Source organism: Xenopus tropicalis, chromosome 7 (assembly GCF_000004195.4).
Source record: "Xenopus tropicalis strain Nigerian chromosome 7, UCB_Xtro_10.0, whole genome shotgun sequence".
NCBI classification, from domain to species: Eukaryota; Metazoa; Chordata; class Amphibia; order Anura; family Pipidae; genus Xenopus; species Xenopus tropicalis.
The window spans coordinates 89,952,638-89,976,703 of record NC_030683.2 but is presented as its reverse complement, the minus strand read 5'-3'; the positions used below and the strand labels follow the sequence as shown (position 1 = coordinate 89,976,703).

Here is a 24,066-nt window from a genome sequence, read left to right as displayed (position 1 = left end):
AGGCCTTAGTTTTTCGAGTGGCGTTGTAGTAATGTTGGAGTTGATCAGTTCTGTCAACGCCACCCATGTACCTGCTGTATTCCCTGCAACAGAGAGGTTTTGTTTTAGGGGGCCTACCAACTCTCTGTACCACAGTTACTGACTCATCGTGGATTGTCGTCAGCATGAATACATTTTTTGTGTCATAATAATTTATGGCAAGGAGCTCATCATTTCTGAGGGCATAAACTTCTCCACGATTAAGTTTTTTGCTGACCAGATCCCTGGGCAGTCCCTTTCGGGTACGATTTATAGTGCCACAGGCTGGGGTATCTAAGCAATATAGGGCAGTGAACAGGGGGATACTAGTGTAAAAGTTATCCACATATAAGTGGTAACCTTGGCCCAAAAGTGGAGAGATGAGCTCCCATACAATTTTGCCACTGACAGTCAAATCAAGGGGACAACCAGGGGGGTCTAATTTGGAGTCCTTGCCTTCATAAATCATGAAATAGCTGGTGTACCCCGTAATGCTTTCGCACAGTTTGTAAAATTTGATCCTATAGCGGGCACGCTTGCTTGGGATGTACTGCCGAAATGCGATGCGCCCTTTGAAGAGGAGAAGTGACTCATCTATACAAATGTTTTGGGAAGGGGTATACACTTCTCCACACCGCTCAGACAGGCTATTTATAAGGGGCCTCAATTTATGCAGCCTGTCATGGCCGGGCACATCAGGGGGTACAGCCGTTGCATTGTTATTGAAATGCAGAAACCGGAGCAGTAGCTGATACCGGTTTCTCGGCATGGTGGCAGAAAAAACAGGGATAGACAACACAGTAGTGGTATCCCAGTAGGACTCCAAGGAATTTGCTTTTATGAGACCCATAGCTAAAGTGAGTCCCAAGAACTTTTTCATTTCGGCAATGTCAGTGGGATGCCATGCCTGCGCTCGAGCATACCTAGGTAGGGGATTATGGGCAAGGTATTGCTCGGCGTATAAATTTGTGTAGAGGACCATATCCTGTAGGATGGCCTCAGTAATATATAATTGAAAAAAATCAACTGGTTCAAAATTCCTGGTGTCCACCTTAACACTAGCGACTGCAGTAAATGGGGGAATCTCAGGGGGAAAATTACAAGGAGGCCTCCACGCAGGCTCTCCTCCAGCTGCAGCATCAGCCCTATCACCCTCTCCCTCATTTGGAACACTCTCCTCTACCTCCACCTCCATGGGTTCCTCAAGAGCACTAACCGTGCTACTACTACACCATGACTCCTCAGTAGAGGAGTCACTCTCTGAATCAGGGGGCACATACTCGGAATCAGAGTCACTGAACTCCTCCGAGCTAGAGGCCATGCACAGTGCAGCAGCCTCTTCAACAGAGTACAACCTTCTAGCCATGTTGCCAACAAAATATTTTCAAAACTAATATAACACCCTAGTCTAAATGCCCCCAATCAGTCACACAAAAAATCGAGTAAATCACAATATGATCAGAAGCCAGACAAACTACAGCAACACAGGCAAGGCAGAGTAGAAGAAAAAAAAAACAGATAAGATAAACAAATCTGGCAAAGAAACCCCACCCCTCCCTTGAACTCTAGACCTCCCTAAAAAAAACCACCAAGGACAATGTAGAGCAAGAACAATCCGGAACAAGCAAAGAAAAAAAAAAAAAAAAAGCAAAAGCCAGTAGACCAACAGCAACACAAATAAAAATGATTATGACCTAATTACTATTGAAATAAAAGTAATACAAGCAAAGTTCTGTAAATACAACCAAGAACAATCAATAAGCAAGAACAGTAAATGAACAGCAACACAAATCTAAAAATGCAATGGAACCACTGACATGCAATAAAAGGCAAGAAAAGAAATGCAAAATCAAGGTAATACGCAGAACTGGAAACTCAGAAAATCACAAGAAACACAAGAAAAATGAGATTATGCCGTGTGACTTGCGTTCAGGCTACCTGATCACTTGTCACACTGCAAAATCAAGCTAACACAAGCAATATAACTAATCAAAAGTACAACGCAGAACTGGAAACTCAGAAAATCACTAAGAAACCCAAGAAAAATGAGATTATGCTGTGTGACTTGCGTTCAGGCAACCTGATCACTTGTCACACTGCAAAATCAAGCTAACACAAGCAATATAACTGTAATAAAAGTACAACGCAGAACTTAGAAATCAGAAAATCAATGAAAAATTAGATTATGCCGTGTGACTTGCGTTCAGGCTACCTGATCACTTGTCACACTGCAAAATCAAGCTAACACAAGCAATATAACTGTAATAAAAGTACAACGCAGAACTTAGAAATCAGAAAATCAATGAAAAATGAGATTATGCCGTGTGACTTGCGTTCAGGCTACCTGATCACTTGTCACACTGCAAAATCAAGGTAACAAGCAATATAACAGTAATAAAAGTATAAAGCAGAACTTAGAAATCAGAGTAATACAGTAAAACAAGTAAAACAGAAAATAAAGTACAATGCAGAACTGAAAAAGCAATGAAACACAAAAGCAATGAACAAATGAAATCAATAATATAAAATAAAACTGATCAAACAGTGATAAGTGTGTAAAGGCTAAAAAATAAAGGCAAAGTAAAAAATATGTATGTGTGCACACTTGCAAAAGAAGTGAGTGTGTGTACAGGTGTGTATATGTGTGTGTAAAAAAAGTGTAAATGGTGTAAAGTGTGTAAATGGTGCAAAAAAATGTACCTGGGGCAGATCTCAAAGGCAGGCTGGCAGATCTCTGTGCTGGAGGGTCGCAGGGGGCTGCAGGCAGGTCCACGAGGCTCCAAGAGTGAGAGGGCGGCGCCAGGGGCAGGATTTAAATACCCCAAGCAGCAGGCACGTCTTGATGACGTCGCTGCGACTTGGGGTCAGTCTGGGGGCGATCGGAGGCGGCAGAGGACGTCCAGGGCCGGTGAGCTCGTTGCCTAGGGGGTTGTGGGGCTGGCAGCGCGTCTCTGCACTCGCATTGATCGGCGAGTGCAGAGAACGCGCTGACTTAGTGTAAAACGTAGCTCCTACGTGCTGGGCACTTAGCGACTTTTTTTGCCAGCACGTAGGAGCTACGGCCTTGGCAGCTAAAGGGTTAAAAGGTGATGGCAGTTTAATCAGACACCATGAATAAGAGGCAGCACTATTTTACTATCAGCCCTGTCTTCAACATTTCTTCTAGAGTCAGAACCAGCAGTACAGAGAATAGAAAGGCAGTGACAAATACTAACACTCATTGTTAGAACTTCATTTTTTCTCATTAATTTTCAACAAACAGGGACATTACAAACATTGGCTCTGCTCACACGAGCTTATGGGTAATAGTTTTCTGTCAGTTCTGTTATTACTATTGCTATTACTATTCACTATTGCTCAGTGAATTAGAAATTAGAATTGCTGCCTGTCAGTGATCAGGTTGCTGAATTGATACTGAGCAAAGTGTTGTTCGTGTGGAATTTTTCCTGCATCTGTGTAGGTTCCCTTCCACAGTCCAGGGCTGGCCATAGGCCAGATGGACCCATTGGGCTCCGCACCAGGGGAAAAAGCGCGTCTGTCTAGCCCACCCCCAACAACTATTGCCCAGTAATGCGGCTATGTGTTCTGGGACATTAAACACAAAGTGGGCACTGCATTCATACTGCTACCCCAGGGTACGCAAGTCTTTCACTGTGTAGAGTGTGCTTGATGGTTCAGTAATCAATGTCTCACACTGTATAAAGTATGCTTGGTGTGTCAGTGCCCAGTGCTTGGGGGCCACATTGTGCCATGAAATGTTGGAGGTCAATGGAACAAGAGAGGTTAAAATACAGGGTTACAACATTATTCACTGAGCGAGAGGCAGGGATTATTTTCCCACCCAGCCCTGGAACCCTGTGCCAGCTGGCAACACCTTGTGTAGGGGGCCCGACCAATTGGGACCTGCGGTTTATATGACCGACCCTGCCACAATCCAAACCATATTGGCAGGTTAACAGGTCCCCAGAGCTCACCTGGTACAGATTAGATTATAAACTCCACTGGAATGCGGATCAGTTTGAATAATGAAGAATCGCTTTACCAAGGTTTTACTTGTTCTCTACCCCTATTCTCCACATCCCTCGTTCCTCTTTTCTTTTCACAGCTCATACCTATCATCCTTTCTCTTCCATTGCTCTAAATTTTGTTTTCAACCCCATTCTCACAACCTCAGTTGTTTTAACTGGACCTCCAGTATCTGTCAATATATTTATTTCTTCTTGCCAGGAACTAAAGATCTCCTCTTTCAGCTCTAATGTGACTGAAGAAACATACCCTGTGTGTCACTTTTTACTAGCTTCACTTGTGCTGAATTAATTGGAATGGAACTGAAGATGTTGGTTGGATGCCATGGAAATCACTTCCAGAATGGTTATCTTCACAAATATGCATTGAGCTTTAAAAGCATGCTGCTATTTATTTCCATGCATGTACTTAATAGCTGTGTTCGGTTCTTGTAGGCAGAAACACAGAAAAGGTTATTTAAAAAAATCAGTTTTTGATCACTTGTTTATGGCAAAAACTAACAATTTCATTTAAATTGGCATGGGGCTAAAGACAGCCTATAGCTGGGCATTAATGTATCTTATGTTTGGTGGATTCTGTGAAAACTGATGTTGGTGATTATTATTTGGTTTAACTTTATACCAATCCTCTGTGTTACAAGACTATATTTTGCTCAGATAGTTGCAGTTTGAGTGAGGTACATGAATGACCACTGTAATCTCAAAAAACTGTATAACATATGAAATCCATTTTTAGAATGGCTAACCGATTATTAATTTATAAGCATGCTGCAGAGTTCTCTGTTGTATTAACTGCTGCAATAATTTTTAGATAATATGCATATAAACAAAACCAGTAGCAGTTACAGACTTGTTTATATGGCAAACCCTTTGTGGCTCATGTTTAATACCTTAGTGGTGTGTTATAAATTTTTCCTGGATTAACATGTTTCTCCTGTACTTTCGACTGTCAGAAGAAAGATGTGTGCAGCCGCTTAATGAAAGATCCCCTTTGTAGTGAAGAATATTTTATTTTAAACTTACCCCCCTTTCAGGTTATTCTGTTTTTTAAATATATACATGCATTATTATATTATGGTTGTATTCAGTTCTTTTTAAACGCCCTCCATATTCCTGGAGAAAAAGAAAGGGAGATGGGGAATAGAGGTGAGTACAGAACACAATTGGTTCAAACCACTTTCCTCTAATCACATTCCCCAGAAATGCTTACAAGAGCAGCCGGCACAAGTTTACATTGATTTTTTAAGGTTTACTTATCCTTTAAGGACATTAAGACATTTTGAGCTTAAAGTTACAAAAAATGTCCTCTCCTTTAAACCAGTGTTTTTCAACCTTTTTTGGGCAAAGGCACACTTGTTTCATGAAAAAAATCACGAGGCACACCACCATTAGAAAATGTTAAAAAATTTAACTCTGTGCCCAGCAGCAGTGCCCCCCTAGTACACTGGTGCCCAGCAGCAGTGCCCCCCTAGTACATTGGTGCCAAGAGCAGTGCCCCCCTAGTACATTGGTGCCCAGCAGCAGTGCTCCCCTAGTACATTGGTGCCAAGAGCAGTGCCCCCCTAGTACACTGGTGCCCAGCAGCAGTGCCCCCCTAGTACATTGGTGCCAAGAGCAGTGCCCCCCTAGTACATTGGTGCCAAGAGCAGTGCCCCCCTAGTACATTGGTGCCAAGAGCAGTGCCCCCCTAGTACATTGGTGCCCAGCAGCAGTGCCCCCCAGTACATTGGTGCCAAGAGCAGTGCCCCCCTAGTACATTGGTGCCCAGCAGCAGTGCCCCCCAGTACATTGGTGCCAAGAGCCAGCCCCCCTAGTACATTGGTGCCCAGCAGCAGTGCCCCCATAAGTCAGTGTGCCCAGTGACCCCCCCTAATACATTGGTGCCCAGCAGCATTTTACTCTTCGGCGGCTTCAGCAGCATCTTCCCCTCACGCGCGCCGCCTCTGCACTTCTGCCTACACGCGACCGCACACAGGCCCTTTTATAACGTTGCGCCCCGTGCGTACTGACGTCACCCGCACACACGGGGCGCAACCAATGACAGGGCCCGGATTTTTTTTTCAAAGTAAAAATTGCGGCCCTGCCTACGGCACACCAGGCAACATCTCGTGGCACACTAGTGTGCCGCGGAACAGTGGTTGAAAAACGCTGCTTTAAACAAAACAGGGATAATTGTAATCTATTCAAGCTGGCCAGCTACTTGATTTCCAAGGTTAAATTGGTTGCCCTTTTTATTGGCCATCACAGGGTTTGCCTGACTGGAGTTAGGGATGTTAAGAGCAACATGAAGCAGGCCGCTGCTCCTGTATAAATTGTAGCAAAAATAGAAATTTGTAAACACTTTTAAACTATGTATTTATACCTGTGTCTTTTAGGAAAGGTGGTAAGCAAAGATTGTACAGTCTCTGGCAATACAGTGTGTGTACCGTGTGTGGATGGAACTTATATGGATCACATTAATGCTGTTCATAAGTGCCTCAGATGCAGAGAATGTGATTCAGGTAAGAAGTTTTTTCAAAAAATTAGAAAAAAATTAGAGTATCATTGGAAAAATAATATATAGTGCTCACTCTAGATTATTTCTCCAAAGATAGTATCACTTCCAAAGTGAGTTTTAAAAGGAAAAGAAATTAATTTTTTTATGCTATCTAGTTTGAGCACCTAAAATAAATCCCCATTTGTGTCGAGTGAGAACACATACATTGTTTTCTACTTGATATTGAACTGTAGATACAATTACAAATTTTTTTATGTGTATTTATTGTGGATTAGTTATACGACCAACTACTGGGCATTACATACTGTTCTTAGAGTTACTCCAAATTATGGGGAATAAATATAAATAAGTTTCACAAAAGTGGTTTCAGTTTTTTCTTTTGATATGACTTACTTTTAAAATTTGTAATGAAAAGGTAAGTGGCATTTGGAGCTCTAGGCATAAAGTATTCATGCTATAGACATCACCTACTACACAGGCCTAATCAGGCTCAAATGCAAACACAGCACAAAGAAAATGCTAAAAAATGTAAAGGGGAGATTTATAATGTATTTTTAAGAGGCTTTAAGACAAGTCTTTGGGAAACATTTTCCTCATAACATATATGTACCCCCCAAAACTATTGCATACACAGTATGAAATATATGAGAAGGCACAACTTTAAAACTAGTGAAAATGGGGTGTTTTTTTATGTCATGTTAGCATGTGTGAAGCACAAGGTTTTAGTGGCGTATTAATTTGTTTGGTGCATTGATAAGTGATATATACTACTTGCCACTAAATACCATGTAACATAGTTAAAGTGGTTGTCGACCCAAAAAATTGTCATATGAAGAAATAAAAATAAAAAAATCCCTCTTCGTTATACCTTTGATACGCAATGTATACTGTGCTGCAAAAGGAGTCATTTAAAAGTCTAAAAGTGCATATATCATTAGTACATTAAGCAACTCGAGCTCTGCAACATCCTTAAACAACTTTATTCAGTTTTAGGGACTAGCACTTGGTAAAGGACATAGTCCTTAAATCATCTTTTGGGATTTTACTCAATAATAAGGAATACTGTCATGGGAAAACATGTTTTTATTTTAAAGTTGGAGTGATATCACCCCCCTCCCAGCAGCCGATCAGCAGAACAATGAAAAGGTAGCAAGATAGCAGCTCCCAGTAGATATCAGAATAGCACTCAATAGTAAGAAATCCAAGTCAGACTTGGGCCTCCTCCAGTTACATGGGAGTAGGGCAAACATTAGGTTACCTGAAAGCAGTTATAATGTGCAGCTCTGGCTGCCTACACACCAATATTACAACTAAAAAAAATACATTTTAAATGGTAGAGTGAATTATTTGCTATGTAAACAGTGTAATTTAGAAATAAAAAGTATACGTAAAAATCAGGGCAGTATCCCTTTAAGGTTTTTGCAAAGCTTGCGTTGACCAGTGTGCTTATGTTATATACATTTTTGCATCTGAAGGAACACCCTAATACGAACTACAAATCAGTAATACATCTGCCTCTTTGTATTGGTTTCAGCATCAGGGGGAGTCACTGAAGGCATGGGTATTGACAGGGGCCATGGCTCTCCCTAAATATTTTATTACCCACTTCCTATTTCTAACAATGGCTGTGTTTGTTTAACATTTCTTTAAATCAGAAGAAAACTGCACTGGGCCAGGGTACGTCTGTGCAAGCACCACAGAGCAATCCCCATTTCTGCTTCTTTGTTTGCACAAGTGTGAATACACAGCAGTGAAAAGCTGAACGAAATATGTGGCTTTTTCACTCCACTGCCATGTGTCAGCCCTGGGGTGTTTAAGAAATAAGTAGAGGATGGTTCTGTGGTGCTGGCACAAAAGAACCCCAGGCCAGTGACGTTTTCTGCTAACAGGAGCACAAGTAAGTCATTACAATCCTGATTATCAATCAGATAAATATGTCAAAATATAATTTAATGAGTCATTTCCCCCCCAAAATGCCTTTACTTAATGTTCACTTTCAGACTATAGTCTTTCTCCTCTATCTTTAGAAGGGACCGTCAAGTTGACACCGAATTGGTTACTGCAAATGCCTTCCCTTTTCTGCATCATTTGCTTTTTATTAAACCAATAGGCTGAATCTTGCCAGCCAATGGTATCAAAGATATGCTGGAGAGGAAGGCATGCTCACAACCAATTCTGCCTGCCAAGTCCCGGTTGGAAATTCCCTATTGGGAGAACTGTGGGGTAGTGGGAGTTTTAGCAGCGCTGATCCAAAGCTTATATAGTCTGTAGCTTCAGAACTAAGCATAAATAATAAATATAAAAGATAATAAAGATGATTTACAAAAATGTTTTTTTTTACAGGGGTTGTTCATATTCGGACTATTGTCTGAAGATTAACATCCCCTTTAACTGACCCCCGTTTGTGGGTGGATACAAATGTAGATTTCAGTTTTTTATGATGTTCCTTTAAAGCAGTTAAAAATATTGTGTGCTTTTCTATTGGTCTTAAGGATCTGGTCTGACTGTAGAGCAGGAGTGCACCTATCAAAGTAATACTAAATGCAGATGCAAAGATGGATATTTTTGTCAAAGAAAAGACTGTGATTTATGTCAACCATTAAAACAATGTAAACCTGGTGAAAGAATCAAAGAACTTGGTAAGTTGTAATTTTTAATACTCGGAGTGAAATGCAGTGACACTGAAATTATGGAGAAAAAAACTGCGCTGTACATACAATACATCAATTTGGGAGCAAATTAGCTTCAGTTTTGTTAAATCATACACAAGTGCATGTTATTTCCCCAGTTTTTTTTTGGCATGTTGTGATTTTCCACATGCACCTATAGGTATCTGATTCAGTTAGCATAAGTCGGCTGCAAATAGTAACACAACCTGCTATGGAAACACTGGAAATGCTGTCAGGTCTGGGTTAACAGTAATAGACAAGTGCTGGTTTGTCAGAGAAGGCTGAAGGAGTGCTTGTCACAGGTTTAAAGGAGTGTGTATGCATGCACGTACCTTTATGAATAGAGTCAATTTAGGGTCTGTTTAGTAGTCATGGCTTCTGATGTTTATGGCTTAATACATTTGTATTATGGCTGTGAGGGGATGCCTGTGGGAAATCTCTTCTCCCGAAAATACTTGCTTGTTCACATTTATTTGAAATTATGCATGTTTAACACTTGTGGTGATCCGTTAATTGCCCAGAAATTTCCCACAGGTGATAAAGAGCCCCATTTGTCTTTCCACTATGGTTTAGGCTAATGCCACACATTGTGTATTCTCGGCAAGCCTAAAAACACTTGCCAAGAATAGGCCCCACTACTGTATCCTCCTACTTATGCCTGCACCGGGAAGCATTGAATACGCTCAAGTGCAAGTGCACATGTAACCGATATCCACCGAAAATGCAAAGTTTCGTGTTTTTTGGCGGATATCGGCTACATGTACCTGCACCTGAGGGTAATCAATGCTTCCCAGTGCAGACAAAAGTCGGCTTACTGAGAATATGCTACGTTTGACATTAGTCTTATCTCAGTAACTTTTTTTCCCTCATATGGCTTAACTTTCAGTTTACAAACAGTTCTCAAAAAGCATATTTTAACAGAATACAAAATATATTCAAGATGCTGGAGCCAGTCATGATCATGCAAATATCAGGTAATACCAAACTTCTGGTTGTGAATTTCAACCCATATTCATGGTCATCAGTGACCTAGATAATCCAGCGGTGGTAGTGCACAGTACAGTTTAGCAGCAGATCTGTGCCTTACATATAATATTCACTTCCTCTGCTTAAATATTCAGCAGCATTTCTGAAAAGTAAGATGTTTTTTATTTTAAATGTCCTGTTTTTTCTTACAAAGCCTTTGGGTTAAGTTTGTGAATATGTATAACTTAACCCTTTCACTGCCAGCTGTTTTGGACAAAGCGGAACTTCCACTGCCAGACAGTTTTTGAATATTTTCACTGTTTCACTTTAGGGGCCTTTCTTTGGGGGGACTTTTATTTTACCAAGGAAAACAATATATTGTTTTTTTTCAGGACAACCTAAGCTTTCAAAATATGGTAGAATTTTTGTGTAATTCCAATTCTGTAACAAGATAAAGGCTTCTAAATGTCTAAAAAATGAAAAAATATATATTTTCCAAAATATAAACACATATACCAGAAACAAAAATTATTTTATGCATGACAATACAACTGATTTGGAAAGTCCCATGTCTCCTGAACGTGCCAATACCAAATATATATAGTTTTATGGAGATTTCTCACTTGTATAGGTCAAAAACTCCCAGCAGTACACTACCAAATTTCCAAAGCACTGCTTCAGAAAGCTGCATACTTTAGATTTCAAGGCCAAAAATTCCACTAACAGAAGGTTTATCCCAGAAAATTATACATTTTTAGAAAGAACAGACTCTGGGAAATCCAGAATAGGTAGAACTGTCTGTCTATTCTAAAGTACCAAGTTGCAATGCTTTCCTAAAGTTATTGGTTTTTATCAAAAGTTGTGAAATTTTTAAAAGAAATCGCTTCAAAGCTTCCAGTCTATAGTATCTTATCTCCTACAGGTCATAAAGTAACCAGTTAAAACACCCTAAATATGAACACCAGGGGTCCACTAAACAGTTTGATGCCCAATATGTATAGGTTTACCTAAGTGTGGCATGTAGTGGCCCCAATGTGAACATACCTCCATATGATTTATCATTTCTGTTATTTCAGCTTCTGCAAAATCAACACATTTACATCATTTTATGTTGGATAAAGCTAGTCAAAATACACTCACCCCAGAAAGTCATATATTTTTGGAAAGTACACATTCCTTCGAATCTAAAATGGTTACCCATGTCTTTCTACTCCAAAGTACCAAGTCGCAAAGCTTTCCTAAAGTTGGCATTTTTGATAATATTTCCAAAAATCCTCAAAGCTTCCAGTTATCTCCCACGTATCATTAGGTACCAAGAAAGTTTATCAAAGCACATGACACTTAAAGACCGCAAAATATACCTTGTGCACACCAATTTCATGGCTTACATTTACCTAATTCATAAACACATGGAATAGAAGCTACAGAAATGTAGGGTGACCCCAGAAAAACATATATTTTTGGAAAGTACACATTCTAACAAATCCAACATGGGTAAAGAGTCCTTTCTACACCAAAGTACCAATCTGCAGAGCTTTCCTAAAGTTAGTGGTTTCTATGACATTTCAGAAAATCGCCTAAAAATGTTGCAATTTGCCGTATTTATCTCACACAGTTTCTTGCATACAATGGTAAATCACCCAAAATAGGAACACCAGAGGTCTACTTAACAGATTGATGCCCTATATGTGGCGTACAGGGGCACCCACATAGAAAAAGTGCATATGAATTTTCACGCTCTGGCTCGTGCAATTTTTGCACCCGGTATGTGTATTATGTGCGGAGACCCTAGAAAACCATACATTTTCCGAAAGTACACATTCTGACAAAACAAAAATGGGTAAATACATCTTTTTACTGCAAACTACCAAACTACAAAACTATGCTAAACAGAACGGTTTTGTATAAAACACTCTAAATATGACCCAGGAGCTGTCTTCTGTCCAGGATCCGGTGAGTGGGCACGCAGGAAGGGAGGGGGGAGAGTAGGAAAAGCCAGGCTCCGGGTTACACACAAAATTCCTGGCCCCAGAGAGGGCGCACACTGTGTCGGGACTTCTTCGGAGGTCCACTTCTACCCTGACCCCTTCTCTGCTTCAGCTGGGAGGGGAATGGATAAAGGGATCCCCCTAGTCTTGCGGCAAAGGGGATCCGAAGACCCTTGCCTCCTGTGGGCCTTTTGGCTGGGTATGTTGGGGATAAAGGGGTTCCCCTGAGCTTCAGCAAGGGGGTTCCCGAAGATTCGGGATTACTGCTGCGCCTTTTGGCCGGGTGGACCTGGATGTTTTGGACTTAGCCTCTTTAGAGGCAAAGTCAAGCACCTTATGCACTGTGTGGCACTTTTTGCACTTGGGTGACAGAAGCACGTCGGGCTTCAATAAAAAAACAAAAAACTGTCAGTAGGTGGGAATCTGATCAGCTATTATTCTGGCTTCTGCTTTAAAACCCAGTGGGTGAGCTTTAGCCTATAGGATAAACACATGTAAATGGGATTTTTTTTTAGGAGTTTGTTTGGAATTCACTCTCAGAATTCCTATTGTTTATTTGTTAACAATTAAAATTTGCAAACCCGCCCAGGTGATTTTCTGACCGAGATTGGGAATAAGATCACTAGATGTACATTTGTTTGGTGCACACTAACTTTACGATCATTTGACGGTTTTGTCATTACGTGTATGGCCAGCTTTATATACAGTTTACTTATCTTTTACAAATTTCTGTTGTGACACACACCCTTAGTCATTCATACGCCAGCGCTACATAACTTGGTCATATCTGTGTAGGCATAAAGCTGTTTTTAACAACTTCAATATTCTATATTTAGTTGATATAGAGGTCCTATATACAAGTATTAAACACATGGATGGGTTTGAAACTTCAAAGGCATATGATGACTTTTCTGACTCCAATTGCTGTGATAATGGCTGAGTTTCCCCTGAGACCCCTCTCCCTGGGCCTGTATGGAGCTGGGCACAACCACCGTGGGCAATCTTTGCCAGATAGCAGAACTCACCAGACACTTGGAATCCACAAAAGGTTGTTTATTTGTTGTAGGTTAACAAACGTTGGGGGTGGATGGACAAATGCTGGAGGTCAAAAGAAATATTGCTTTCCCAACCCCTGGAGTAGCTCCTCACACATAGGAAGCAGGAACATGAATGGCATGATGGGAGGAACTGACGTCACACATAAGGAAGGGGATGGGAGGGTATACAGACTTAGAAGTAAACAAGTTGTAATGCTACCTTGGTCACTAGGTGGCAGCGTAACAATAAGAATGCATATAAACCATTAACTATAAAACATAATATACAGTATTAACTGCTGGGGCAGCACACTCCCCGTCTGGTATCTTTAGGTACCACTATATTATAAACATAACAGTAGTTATAAAAGTGCAAAATAAACATAAGTGCAATTTTGCTTGAAGATCCTTCCTCTGACCTGGAAGACAAAAAGCAACAAACAAACAAGCATGCAATGAAACAAACATGGCATTTTAAACTGTATGTCATAGCAGGTTCCCTTGGATCAATGTAAGTCTCTTACTTAAAGCAAATTAAGAGTTCAATGCTCAAAAGGTAAGAGCAGTATAAGTTCAGTGATGGGAAGACTGAAAGTCTTTGTGGTACCATCCTTGCAACTTGCAAAAAATGATGAGGTGAGGCTTTGGAACCTTGTAATAGCATGTTTAAGTCTTGTCCGCTTGGAGAAGCATTTAAATAGCTGACAACCTAAGTTGAATCCTTGCTCAGCTCTTGTAGCAAGTGTTGAAACTTCAGGTCGAATTTCGGGGTCTCTGTCAGGATCTAGGAGACTGAAGACATCTGCAGTAGTTGTAGCCTCTGAGTGATCCAGTACAAATCCAGGACCCATTAGCCAGGAAGTACCTGCAAAGATAGCTGTGGAAACTGGCCTGGTTGCATGGTCTGCAGGGTTAATTTCAGATGGTACATAATGCCACTGTTCAGGTTTGGTAGATTTCCTGATTCTTTCTACTCGATTGCTCACATACACGTAAAAGCGTCTTGTCTGATTGTATATGTAGCCTAGAACAACCTTACTGTCTGTAGAATTTAACAGCATCAATGTGAATATCCAGCTCACACAAAATAAAGTCTGCAATCTCAACTGCTAACACAGCTCCACAAAGTTCAAGTCTTAGGATTGTGTGCTCAGGTTTTGGTGCTAACTTAGCCTTGCCAAACAGAAAACCTATATGAGGTTGACCACAGGTGTCTCTTACCTTCAGGTAGGCCACAACTGCTTTGGCCTCAGTAGACGCATCTGAGAAAATGTGAATCTCTCTCCTCTGACTTTCAGCAAGGGAAGTTGAAGTGTAGCACCTCTAGGTCCACCTCTAGTGGAGTTCCTTTAGAGATTGCTTCTAAGACTCCCATTTTGATTGTTTATCAGTTGGTAAAGGAGTGTCCCAATCTTTAACAGTCTCTGATAGCTGTCTTAGTAAAGATTTACCTTGTATGGTGATGGGTGCTACAAACCCCAGTGGGTCATACAGGCTGTTCACTACTGACAGGACACCACGCCTTGTAAACAGTTTGTCTGTGGTGGTAACCTGGAAACCAAATGTGTCGTTCAATAAGTCCCATCTTAAGCCAAGGCTTCTTTGAATGGGTGGATTGTCTGTTCCCAAATTTAAGTCTTTAAATTCTGTGGCATGATCATCAGTTTGAAAGGCTTTCATTACAGCAGTGCTGTTTGAAGCAATCTTATGGAGTCTCAGGTTAGCCTCAGAGAGCATGCTTTGTGTCCTCTTAAGCAGGTCGATAGCCTCTTCATCTGTTGGTAAAGATTTTAGGCCGTCATCCACGTAGAAGTCTCTTTCTACAAAATGCTGTGCATCTGCACCATACTCGTTTTCACCCTCGTGAGCAGTTCTTCTTAGGCCATATGTTGCAACAGCAGGTGATGGACTGTTACCAAAGACATGCACTTTCATGCGATATTCTATCACTTCACTGTTGATGTCATTGTCGTGGTGCCAGAGGAATCTGAGGAAATTTCTGTGATCCTCTCGTACGATAAAACAATGGAACATCTGCTGGATATCAGCCGTGATTGCAACTGGCTCCCTTCTGAACCTCATGAGCACTCCCACAAGGTTGTTAGTTAGGTTGGGACCAGTGAGAAGAACATCATTGAGAGATATACCTTGATACTTGGCACTTGAGTCGAATACCACCCTGATTTGTTTTGGTTTGCAGGGGGTGATACACGCCAAAGGAAGGTAGGTACCAACACTCATCATGTTCTTGTAGTGGTGGAGCTGGTTCTGCGTGATCATTTTCAAATATTTTCTTCATAAACGCAACAAAGTGGTCCTTCATTTCAGGCTTGCTCTTAAGAGTTTTCTGTAGTGAAGCAAATCTGGAAATGGCTTGCTCACAATTGTTAGGCAGTTTGGTTCTGGTAGAGTGGAATGGTAAGGGTGCAACCCAACTGTTGGAATTGTCTTTGAAGAATTCATTGTCCATTATTCTGATGAACTCTTTATCCTCAATGGAAGGTGCAATTTTATTGTCATCATTTGTAGTATGGAAAACTGTAGTCCCAAAGCTGTCATCACAAGAAGTAGGAGTGACACTGGTTGCTGGGATCATATCCTTAGTATTCTCTTTCACCTCAAAATGATGAGGGCATGGTCTGAAGTGAGTAGTGCGTCCACTTCTCAATACATGAGTTTTAAAGGAGTCTACTTCAAACGGCCTGCGCATTTTGTCAAGGCACACATGACCCACTATTACCCAGCCTAAGTCAAGTCTTTGTGCGTAGGGAGCATCATGAGGACCATTGCACTGTTGACGTACCTTGTGGACCCTAAGAATGTCTCTACCCAACAAGAGCAGGATTTCAGCATCTTTGTCCATGGCAGGAATTTGGTTGGCCAGGTGCCTTAAGTGGGGTTGGTAGTATGCAGCTTCTGGCGTAGGAATCTCCTCCCTGTTATTAGGGATTTCATCACATTCAATTAACGTAGGTAAAGGTAGATGAATGTTACCTTTGATTGAAGAGACAACATACCCGTTAGCCCTTCTGCCCAGAGCCTCTATGCGACCAGCGCAGGTATTGAGGGTATATGGTGATGCATCTCCCTTGATGTTGAAAATTTCAAAGAACTGTGGTCTTGCAAGCAATCTGTTGCTTTGGTCATCGAGGATAGCATAAATCCTGATTGCCTTCTCTGGTTGTCCTTCAGGATATACTTGTACTAGGCATACCTTGGCACAGCATTTGGCACTGCAACATTCCCCACAGACTTCAGTGCATGAAGTTGAAATCTTTGTTGAAGCTGGAACATGCCCTTGTTCCTCCCCGCCATAATTTGAAGCAGGGGTTGGAGGCTGCAGATTATCAGGAGGAGGAGTTGGATGCATTGCTGCGACATGCTTGCCACTATTGCACTCTGCACACTTAATAACCGTCTTACAGTCTTGCAAAATGGTCTGAGGAAGCACAGCACTTATAGCAGACCCCACACTTTTGGAGAATCTCCTTGCGCTCCTGTAAAGACTTTGCCCTGAACCCATGACATTTTTTAAGTGGTTGTGGTTTGTTATGAATTGGGCACTGACGGTAAGGATCCTCATTTTTCCCAAAGGAGAAAGATTTGTCAGTGGAAGAGGTAGTGGCAGGAGGGACTTCTGTCTTTCTGACTGACACTGTTCTCCACAAGTCTTTGTGTTTAGCAGCTGCATTGTGATGCCTTGAAGATGATGAAGCAGGAGGGTTAGGCTCAGTGAAGCTGAAACTGGGATCATTCTTGGTCCAGGCGTATTCACTGATGAATTTGCAGAAGTATGAGAATGGAGGAAAGGATACATTATATTGTTTCTTGTACTTTGAGCCCGTTGTGGCCCATTTCTCTTGCAATCCATAAGGCAGCTTCAATACTACTGGGTTTACACCATGTGCAGTGTCCAAGTAGCTGAGTCCTGACAGGAGATCACTAAGAAGGTCACTAAGTTCTTGCAGCTTGCGATTGTCTTTGTTAGTTATTTTTGGGAAGTTTTGCAGTCTCTTAAACAAGGCATTTTCTATGGCTTCAGAGCTGCCGTAGGTTTGCTCAAGCCTTCCCCAGGCCGCAGCAAGGCCTGCATCTGGGTAGTCAACATGTACAGCTCTGAGTCTCTTTACATGATCAGCAGACTCTGGACCGAGCCACTTAATAAGTAAATCAAGTTCCTCTTTGGCAGTGAGGTTGAGGTCAGCAATAGCAGCTTTAAAGGTTGATCTCCAGGCTCTGTAACTCTCTGGACAATCGTCAAACCTTGAGAGACTGATGTTTATGAGCTCACGACGTATCATATACCTGGCGAAGTCAGATAGGCCTGATCTCTCACTCTTTGGTGCCTGGGTAACTTGTGGAACCCTGGGGTTGTATAAGCTGTGTGGCGTATAAAGGTGAGATGAACCAGGATAGAATGAACTGGCATGAGCATTCAGCAGTGGTTTAGTCTCTAAGGTCTTTGCTGGCTGTAGCTTACTGCTGGAGTCCACCTGAGTGATGGTAGGAGGCAGTATCTTGTGCTGTGTGACCTCATGTGTATAGCTGACCTGTTGCTGTGCCGGCATTTGCAGCTCTGCAGGTTGGGCACTGTAAGGAACAGCGGTGTTAGAAGTGACAGGTATAAGAGACTGACCTGTACTGTGGGTTGCAGGGGTTGACCCTGGATGTTGCAAGCTTGGTTCTTTAGCTTCAGATGCATCTTGGTTTAGTACATATTTACTTGTACGTTCAACAGGATCTTCAGACTCTGCTGGAATAAGGCAGTCCTGATCATGTACTCCTTCCAGTGCTTGTTCAAGAACCTTTAACCTTGCAATAGCTGAAGCCTTTTCCTTTTCTATTTGAAGAATTTCTAATTCAGCTTCCATTTCTGCCTTTTTACGGGCAGCTTCTGCTTGCTGGCGTGCGGCCTCAGCTTCCTTGCGTGCTGCCTCTGCTTTAAGACTTGCCTCTTTTTTAGCAAAGGAAACTTGCACCTTGGCTGCTTCTGCATTAGCACGGGCCTCTATAAGCTTGTCACTCAGGGTTGATTTCCTGGAGTGAGAGGTTTTAGAAGATCGTGATGTAAGCCTTAAAGGAACAGTAACATCAAAAAATTAAAGTGTTTTAAAGTAATTAAAATATAATGTGCTGTTGCTCTGCAAAAAACTGGTGTTTTTGCTACAGAAAAGCTACTATATAAATAAGCCGCTGTGTAGCCATGGGGGCAGCCATTCAAGCTGGAAAAAAGGAGAAAAGGCACAGGTTACATAGCAGATAACAAGTAGATAAGCCCCATATAATGGGGGTTTGTCTGTTATCTGCTAAGTAACCTGTGCCTTTTCTCCTTTGAATGGCTGCCCCCATGGCTACACAGCAACTTACTTATATAAACTATAGTAGTCTTTCTGAGGCAAACACACCAGTTGTAGCAATGCAGGGCAACAGTACATTATATTGTTATTACTTTTATACACTTTCATTTTTTGGTGTTACTGTTCCTTTAATGATGTGGATCTGTGAGACCAGGTCTCTTGTAGGTGTGCAATCCTGAGCTCTGCTTTCTCTTTAGCACTTAGCACCAGAAGGTCTCTCTCTTGATCTAAGGCCTCAGTTTTGCTCAGCTCTGCTAAGGATTCCACTATATTAGTGTTCTTTAAGAAGGAAGTATACTTAGCAGACAGACGATGATAACGCTCATAGGTGGAAGATAACCGGTTTATACAGTCTCTTAAATCATCTGCGTCATTATTAGAATGTTACATAGTTACATAGGGTTGAAAAAAGACCATTGTCCATCAAGTTCAACCCATCCGAGTAAACCCAGCACACAACCTATACTAACCAATCTATACACTCACATACATAAACTATATATACAACCAGTAATTCTAACTGTAGATATTTGTATCACAATAGCCTTGGATATTCTGCTTGTTCAAAAACTCATCCAGGCCCCTCTTAAAGGCATTAACAGAGTCTGCCATTACCACATCACTAGGAAGGGCATTCCACAGCCTCACTGCCCTCACCGTGAAAAACCACCTACGCTGCTTCAAATGGAAGCTCCGTTCCTCTAATCTAAAGGGGTGACCTCTGGTGCGTTGATTGTTTTTATGGGAAAAAAGTACATCCCCCAACTGCCTATAATCCCCTCTAATGTACTTGTACAGAGTAATCATGTCCCCTCGCAGGCGCTTCTTTTCCAGAGAAAACAACCCCAACCTCGACAGTCTAACCTCATAGCTTAAATCTTCCATCCCCTTTACCAGTTTAGTTGCAGTCTCTGCACTCTCTCCAGCTCATTAATATCCTTCTTAAGGACTGGAGCCCAAAACTGCACTGCATACTCAAGGTGAGGCCTTACCAGGGACCTATAAAGAGGCAAAAATATGTTCTCATCCCTTGAGTCAATGCCCTTTTTTATACAAGACAGCACTTTATTTGCTGTAGTAGCCACAGAATGACACTGCCTGGAATTAGACTACTTGTGATCTACAAAAACCCCTAGATCCTTCTCCATTAAGGATGCCCCCAACACACTACCATTCAGTAGATAGTTCGCGTTTATATTATTTCTACCAAAGTGCATAACTTTGCACTTGTCAACATTGAACCTCATTTTCCAGTTTGCTGCCCAGTTTTCCAATTTTGTCAAATCGCTCTGCAAAGCGGCAGCATCCTGCATGGAACTTATAGTTTTGCACAATTTAGTGTCATCAGCAAAAATAGAAACAGTACTCTCTATGCCCGCCTCCAGGTCATTAATAAACAAGTTAAAAAGCAAAGGACCAAGGACTGACCCCTGCGGTACTCCACTAACCACACTGGCCCAATTAGAAAATGTTCCATTTACCACCACTCTTTGTACTCTATCCTTCAGCCAGTTCTCTATCCAATTACAAATATTATGTTCTAGGCCAATATTCCTCAATTTGATCATTAACCTTCTGTGAGGTACTGTATCAAACGCTTTAGCAAAATCTAAGTAGATGACATCAACTGCCATTCCAGCATCAAGGTTCCTGCTCACCTCCTCATAAAAGGCGACTAAATTAGTCTGGCAAGATCTGTTACGCATAAAACCATGCTGGCACAAACTAATAGTATTGTGAACTGCAATGTATTCAACTATCCTATCCCTTATTACCCCTTCCAGAAGCTTTCCTACTACTGATGTCAGACTAACAGGCCTATATATTTTCAGAATATCCCTTTTTAAATAATGGCACGACATTAGCAATTCGCCAGTCTCTCGGCACCATGCCAGACCTCAATGAATCCTAAAAAATTATGTGAAGAGGCTTGGCAATCACAGCGCTCAGCTCATTTAATACCCCGGGATGAATCCCATCCGGTCCTGGACCTTTGTTTACCTTTACATGTTCAAGTCTCTTTTGAATTTCCTCCTGAGTGACCCACGCGTCAGTAGCTAAATTACTAGCACTGGGTATATTAAAAGGGAAGCCTTCATTAGGTGGCTCCTCAGTTGTATAGACAGATGAAAAATAAGAGTTCAAAATTTCTGCTTTTTCCCCGTTCTCATCAACCAACTTACCCCCCCGTGATAATAAAGTTCCCACCCCTTCTTGCTTCATTTTTTTACTATTCACATAATTAAAAAATAATTTTGGATTCTTTTTACTCCTAGCTGCAATATCCCTTTCCATCCCTATTTTAGCTTGCCTGATAGCTTTTTTGCATGCTTTATTTGCTTCCTTGTACCTGATGAAAGTTTCCGCTGTCCCAGCTAACTTGAATGCTTTAAAAGCACGTTTTTTATTACCAACCTCGACCCTAACTCTTTTATTCAGCTATAAAGGTTTTGCTTTGCGATGCCTCTCCTTGCTTACAAGGGGAATATACTGTTGTGTATACCTGCAAAGCAATGTTTTAAAGATGTTCCATTTTCCTTCTGTGTCTAACCCCATGAAAAGCCTTTCCCAGTTGACACATTGCAGAGATGCCCTTATACTGGCAAAGTCTGCACGTCTAAAATTGAGCGTTTTAGTTACTCCCTTATAGAGCTGTCTCTGTAGCATTATCTCAAAGGAGACCATGTTGTGATCACTGTTCCCCAAATGCTCACCCACACAAATGCTAGAGATAAGTTCAGTGTTATTAGATATTACCAGGTCCAAAATAGAATCATTCCTAGTAGGTTCTTGAACCACCTGAAATAAAAAGTTGTCATTTAGCATGTTTACAAACCTACTAGCTTTTTCTGACTTAGCCACCCCATTACTCCAGTCAATGTCCGGATAATTAAAGTCCCCCATAATAACAACTTGACCCAATTTTGAAGCCTCCTCCATTTGCAAAAGTAGCTGGGACTCATCCCCCTCATCTATACGGGGTGGTTTATAGCATACACCAATGATCATTTTCTTTGTGACCTTCAGCCCTACTGAAATTTCTACCCAAAGAGATTCAACGTTTTCATTGGTAATGTCTTTATTACATGGCTTTAAATCTGACTTTACATAAAGACAAACCCCTCCACACTTTTTAATCTCTCTGTCCCTCCTAAAAAGCGTATACCCATTTAAATTCACAGCCCAGTCGCATTTTTCATCCCACCAGGTCTCAGTGATACCAATTAAATCATAATTTTCAATACATGCAATAGCCTGCAGCTCCCCTAATTTACCCGACAAGCTACGCGCATTAGCCAGCATGCAGCGGAGATTACTACTTCTTACTCTGATGCTTACATTAGCTAAAGGACAGTTAGAGCTAAGGTGAAAATTAGTCTGTTTCCCTTGTAACAATGGAAGCTCCTTATCTGATAAACTATATGCCCCCCTCACTCCTCCCCCACAACCCTTTACTGGTCCCACTGCCCCATCTACACTAGCTCTCCCATAAGAATCTAGCTTACCAACCCCCCCCTTGTCTAGTTTAAACACTCCTCCAGCCTCTTAACCATTCTCTCCCCTAGCACAGTAGACCCCCTTCCATTGAGGTGCAATCCGTCAGGGCTGTATAGATTGTACCCCAAAGAAAAGTCAGCCCAGTGCTCTAGGAACCCAAACCCTTCCTTCCTACACCAAGACTTTAGCCACGCATTTAGCTCCCTAAGCTCCCGCTGTCTCCCTAAACTAGCACGCGGCACCGGCAAAATTTCCGAAAAAATGACATTGGAGGACCTTTGCTTAATTTTAGAGCCTAGATCCCTGAACTCACTCTTTAAGGTCCCCCACCTACCGTTCATTTTGTCGTTAGTACCGATATGTACCAAGACAGCCGGGTCATGCCCAGCCCCTCCCAATAATGTGTCGACCCGATCAACCACATGCCGAACCCTGGCACCAGGAAGACAGCAAACTGTCCGGTTGAAGCGATCCGCTCGACAGATTACCCTGTCCACTTTCCTAATGATCGAATCCCCTATAACCACCATCTGTTTAGGTCTAGCTCTGCTCTCCTCCCCACCACTACTAAAGAAACTGGTCTCCCGGCTGTTAGAGAGATCAGCCTCATCTAGAACCGCCAGTCCAGAGTTCACACTCCCATCTTCTTCACACAATCTGGCAAATCTGTTGGGATGCGCAAACCCTGGAGCAGCCTAACTTTTCCTTTTCCCCACACTAGATTTTCTAACTGTAAGGGCTCTGGTACACGGGGAGATTAGTCACCCGCGGCAAAACTCCCTGCTCGCGGGCGACTAATCTCCCCGAGTTGCCTTCCCCCTGCCATCCCACCGGCGAACATGTAAGTCGCCGGCGGGATGGCAGACGCGGCGGCGCGATTTCACGCAAATCGCCGAAAAAGACTCGCGAGGCTCGCCCGCGAGCAGGGAGTTTTGCCGCGGGCGACTAATCTCCCCGTGTACCAGAGCCCTCACCCAGCTTACTGCCCTATAATCCTTTCCTTGCTCCCCTCCCCCCATACTATCTGACCCCGCTAGTTCTTGTTCAGTTAGCAAGAGACTTCTTTCAAGATTGTCAATAGAACGCAGTGTTGCAACTTGTTCCTCTAGAGCTCTAACGCGAGCCTCTAAAGTGGCAACTCGCTCACATCCACAACAGAGGTATGCACTTTGGAACTGTTGTTCCACAACTGCATACATGCGGCAGGCTGTGCACTGTGTCATACCTTCAATGTTGCTGCCACTCATTCTCCCAGTTACAGAAACAGTTAAACAAAAATTGGTGAAAAAGGCTTTAAAATAAATACAAAATTTTTTTTTTACCTTGTTTTAACTCCTTTAGTTTGTAACTCCTGTGATTATAACTCCACTTACAGAGCACCCACTAACTCCTGTGATTATAACTCCACTTACAGAGCACCCACTAACTCCTGTGATTATAACTCCACTTACAGAGCACCCACTAACTCCTGTGATTATAACTCCACTTACAGAGCACCCACTAACTCCTGTGATAACTCCACTTACAGAGCACCCACTAACTCCTGTGATTATAACTCCACTTACAGAGCACCCACTAACTCCTGTGATTATAACTCCACTTACAGAGCACCTACCACCAGAGCAAGCTCCACTGGAGTGCCAGTGGTTCTATTTATACAGTCTGTTAAGGTGAACTAATCAAACCCCACCCACCTCAAACTGAGGGTTGGAATGTAACTCTGGCAAACCTGCTGTAAGCCTTATAATTGGCACCAAAAAGAGCAAATACTTTTGAAAAAATTAAACCCAACAGTTAGAAAACACAATGATTCTGAATAAAGTTAATAAAAAATACTTATCCCTTTTTTTCGTTAAATTGAAAAAGCAGTTGATTCAGTCAGCCACCAGCCTGTTAGTAAGCCCATTTGAAAATGAATGTGAAAGAACTGACATGCAGCGTACAGTTCCATATTCCATAGGTCTGATAAACTGCTTGACAACTCATCCCTTGTAGCCTCATAGTTTTCTCT

The 24,066-nt window shown here is 41.9% G+C and overlaps 1 protein-coding gene across 3 annotated transcripts in view; it reads left to right on the top strand.

Annotated features, from left to right (window-relative positions):
- Nucleotides 1-24,066, top strand: part of tnfrsf14 (TNF receptor superfamily member 14) — a 76,438-nt gene that overhangs the window by 10,222 nt on the left and 42,150 nt on the right. For 2 of the 3 annotated variants that reach the window (XM_004916156.4, XM_012967125.3), the window contains exons 3-4: nucleotides 6,419-6,544; nucleotides 9,033-9,179. In XM_004916156.4, the coding sequence (XP_004916213.1) occupies nucleotides 6,419-6,544; nucleotides 9,033-9,179 (273 nt within the window). Of the gene's footprint in view, nucleotides 1-4,245; nucleotides 4,390-6,418; nucleotides 6,545-9,032; nucleotides 9,180-24,066 lie in introns of all 3 variants that reach the window. The other variant, XM_031905864.1, reaches the window with a different exon arrangement.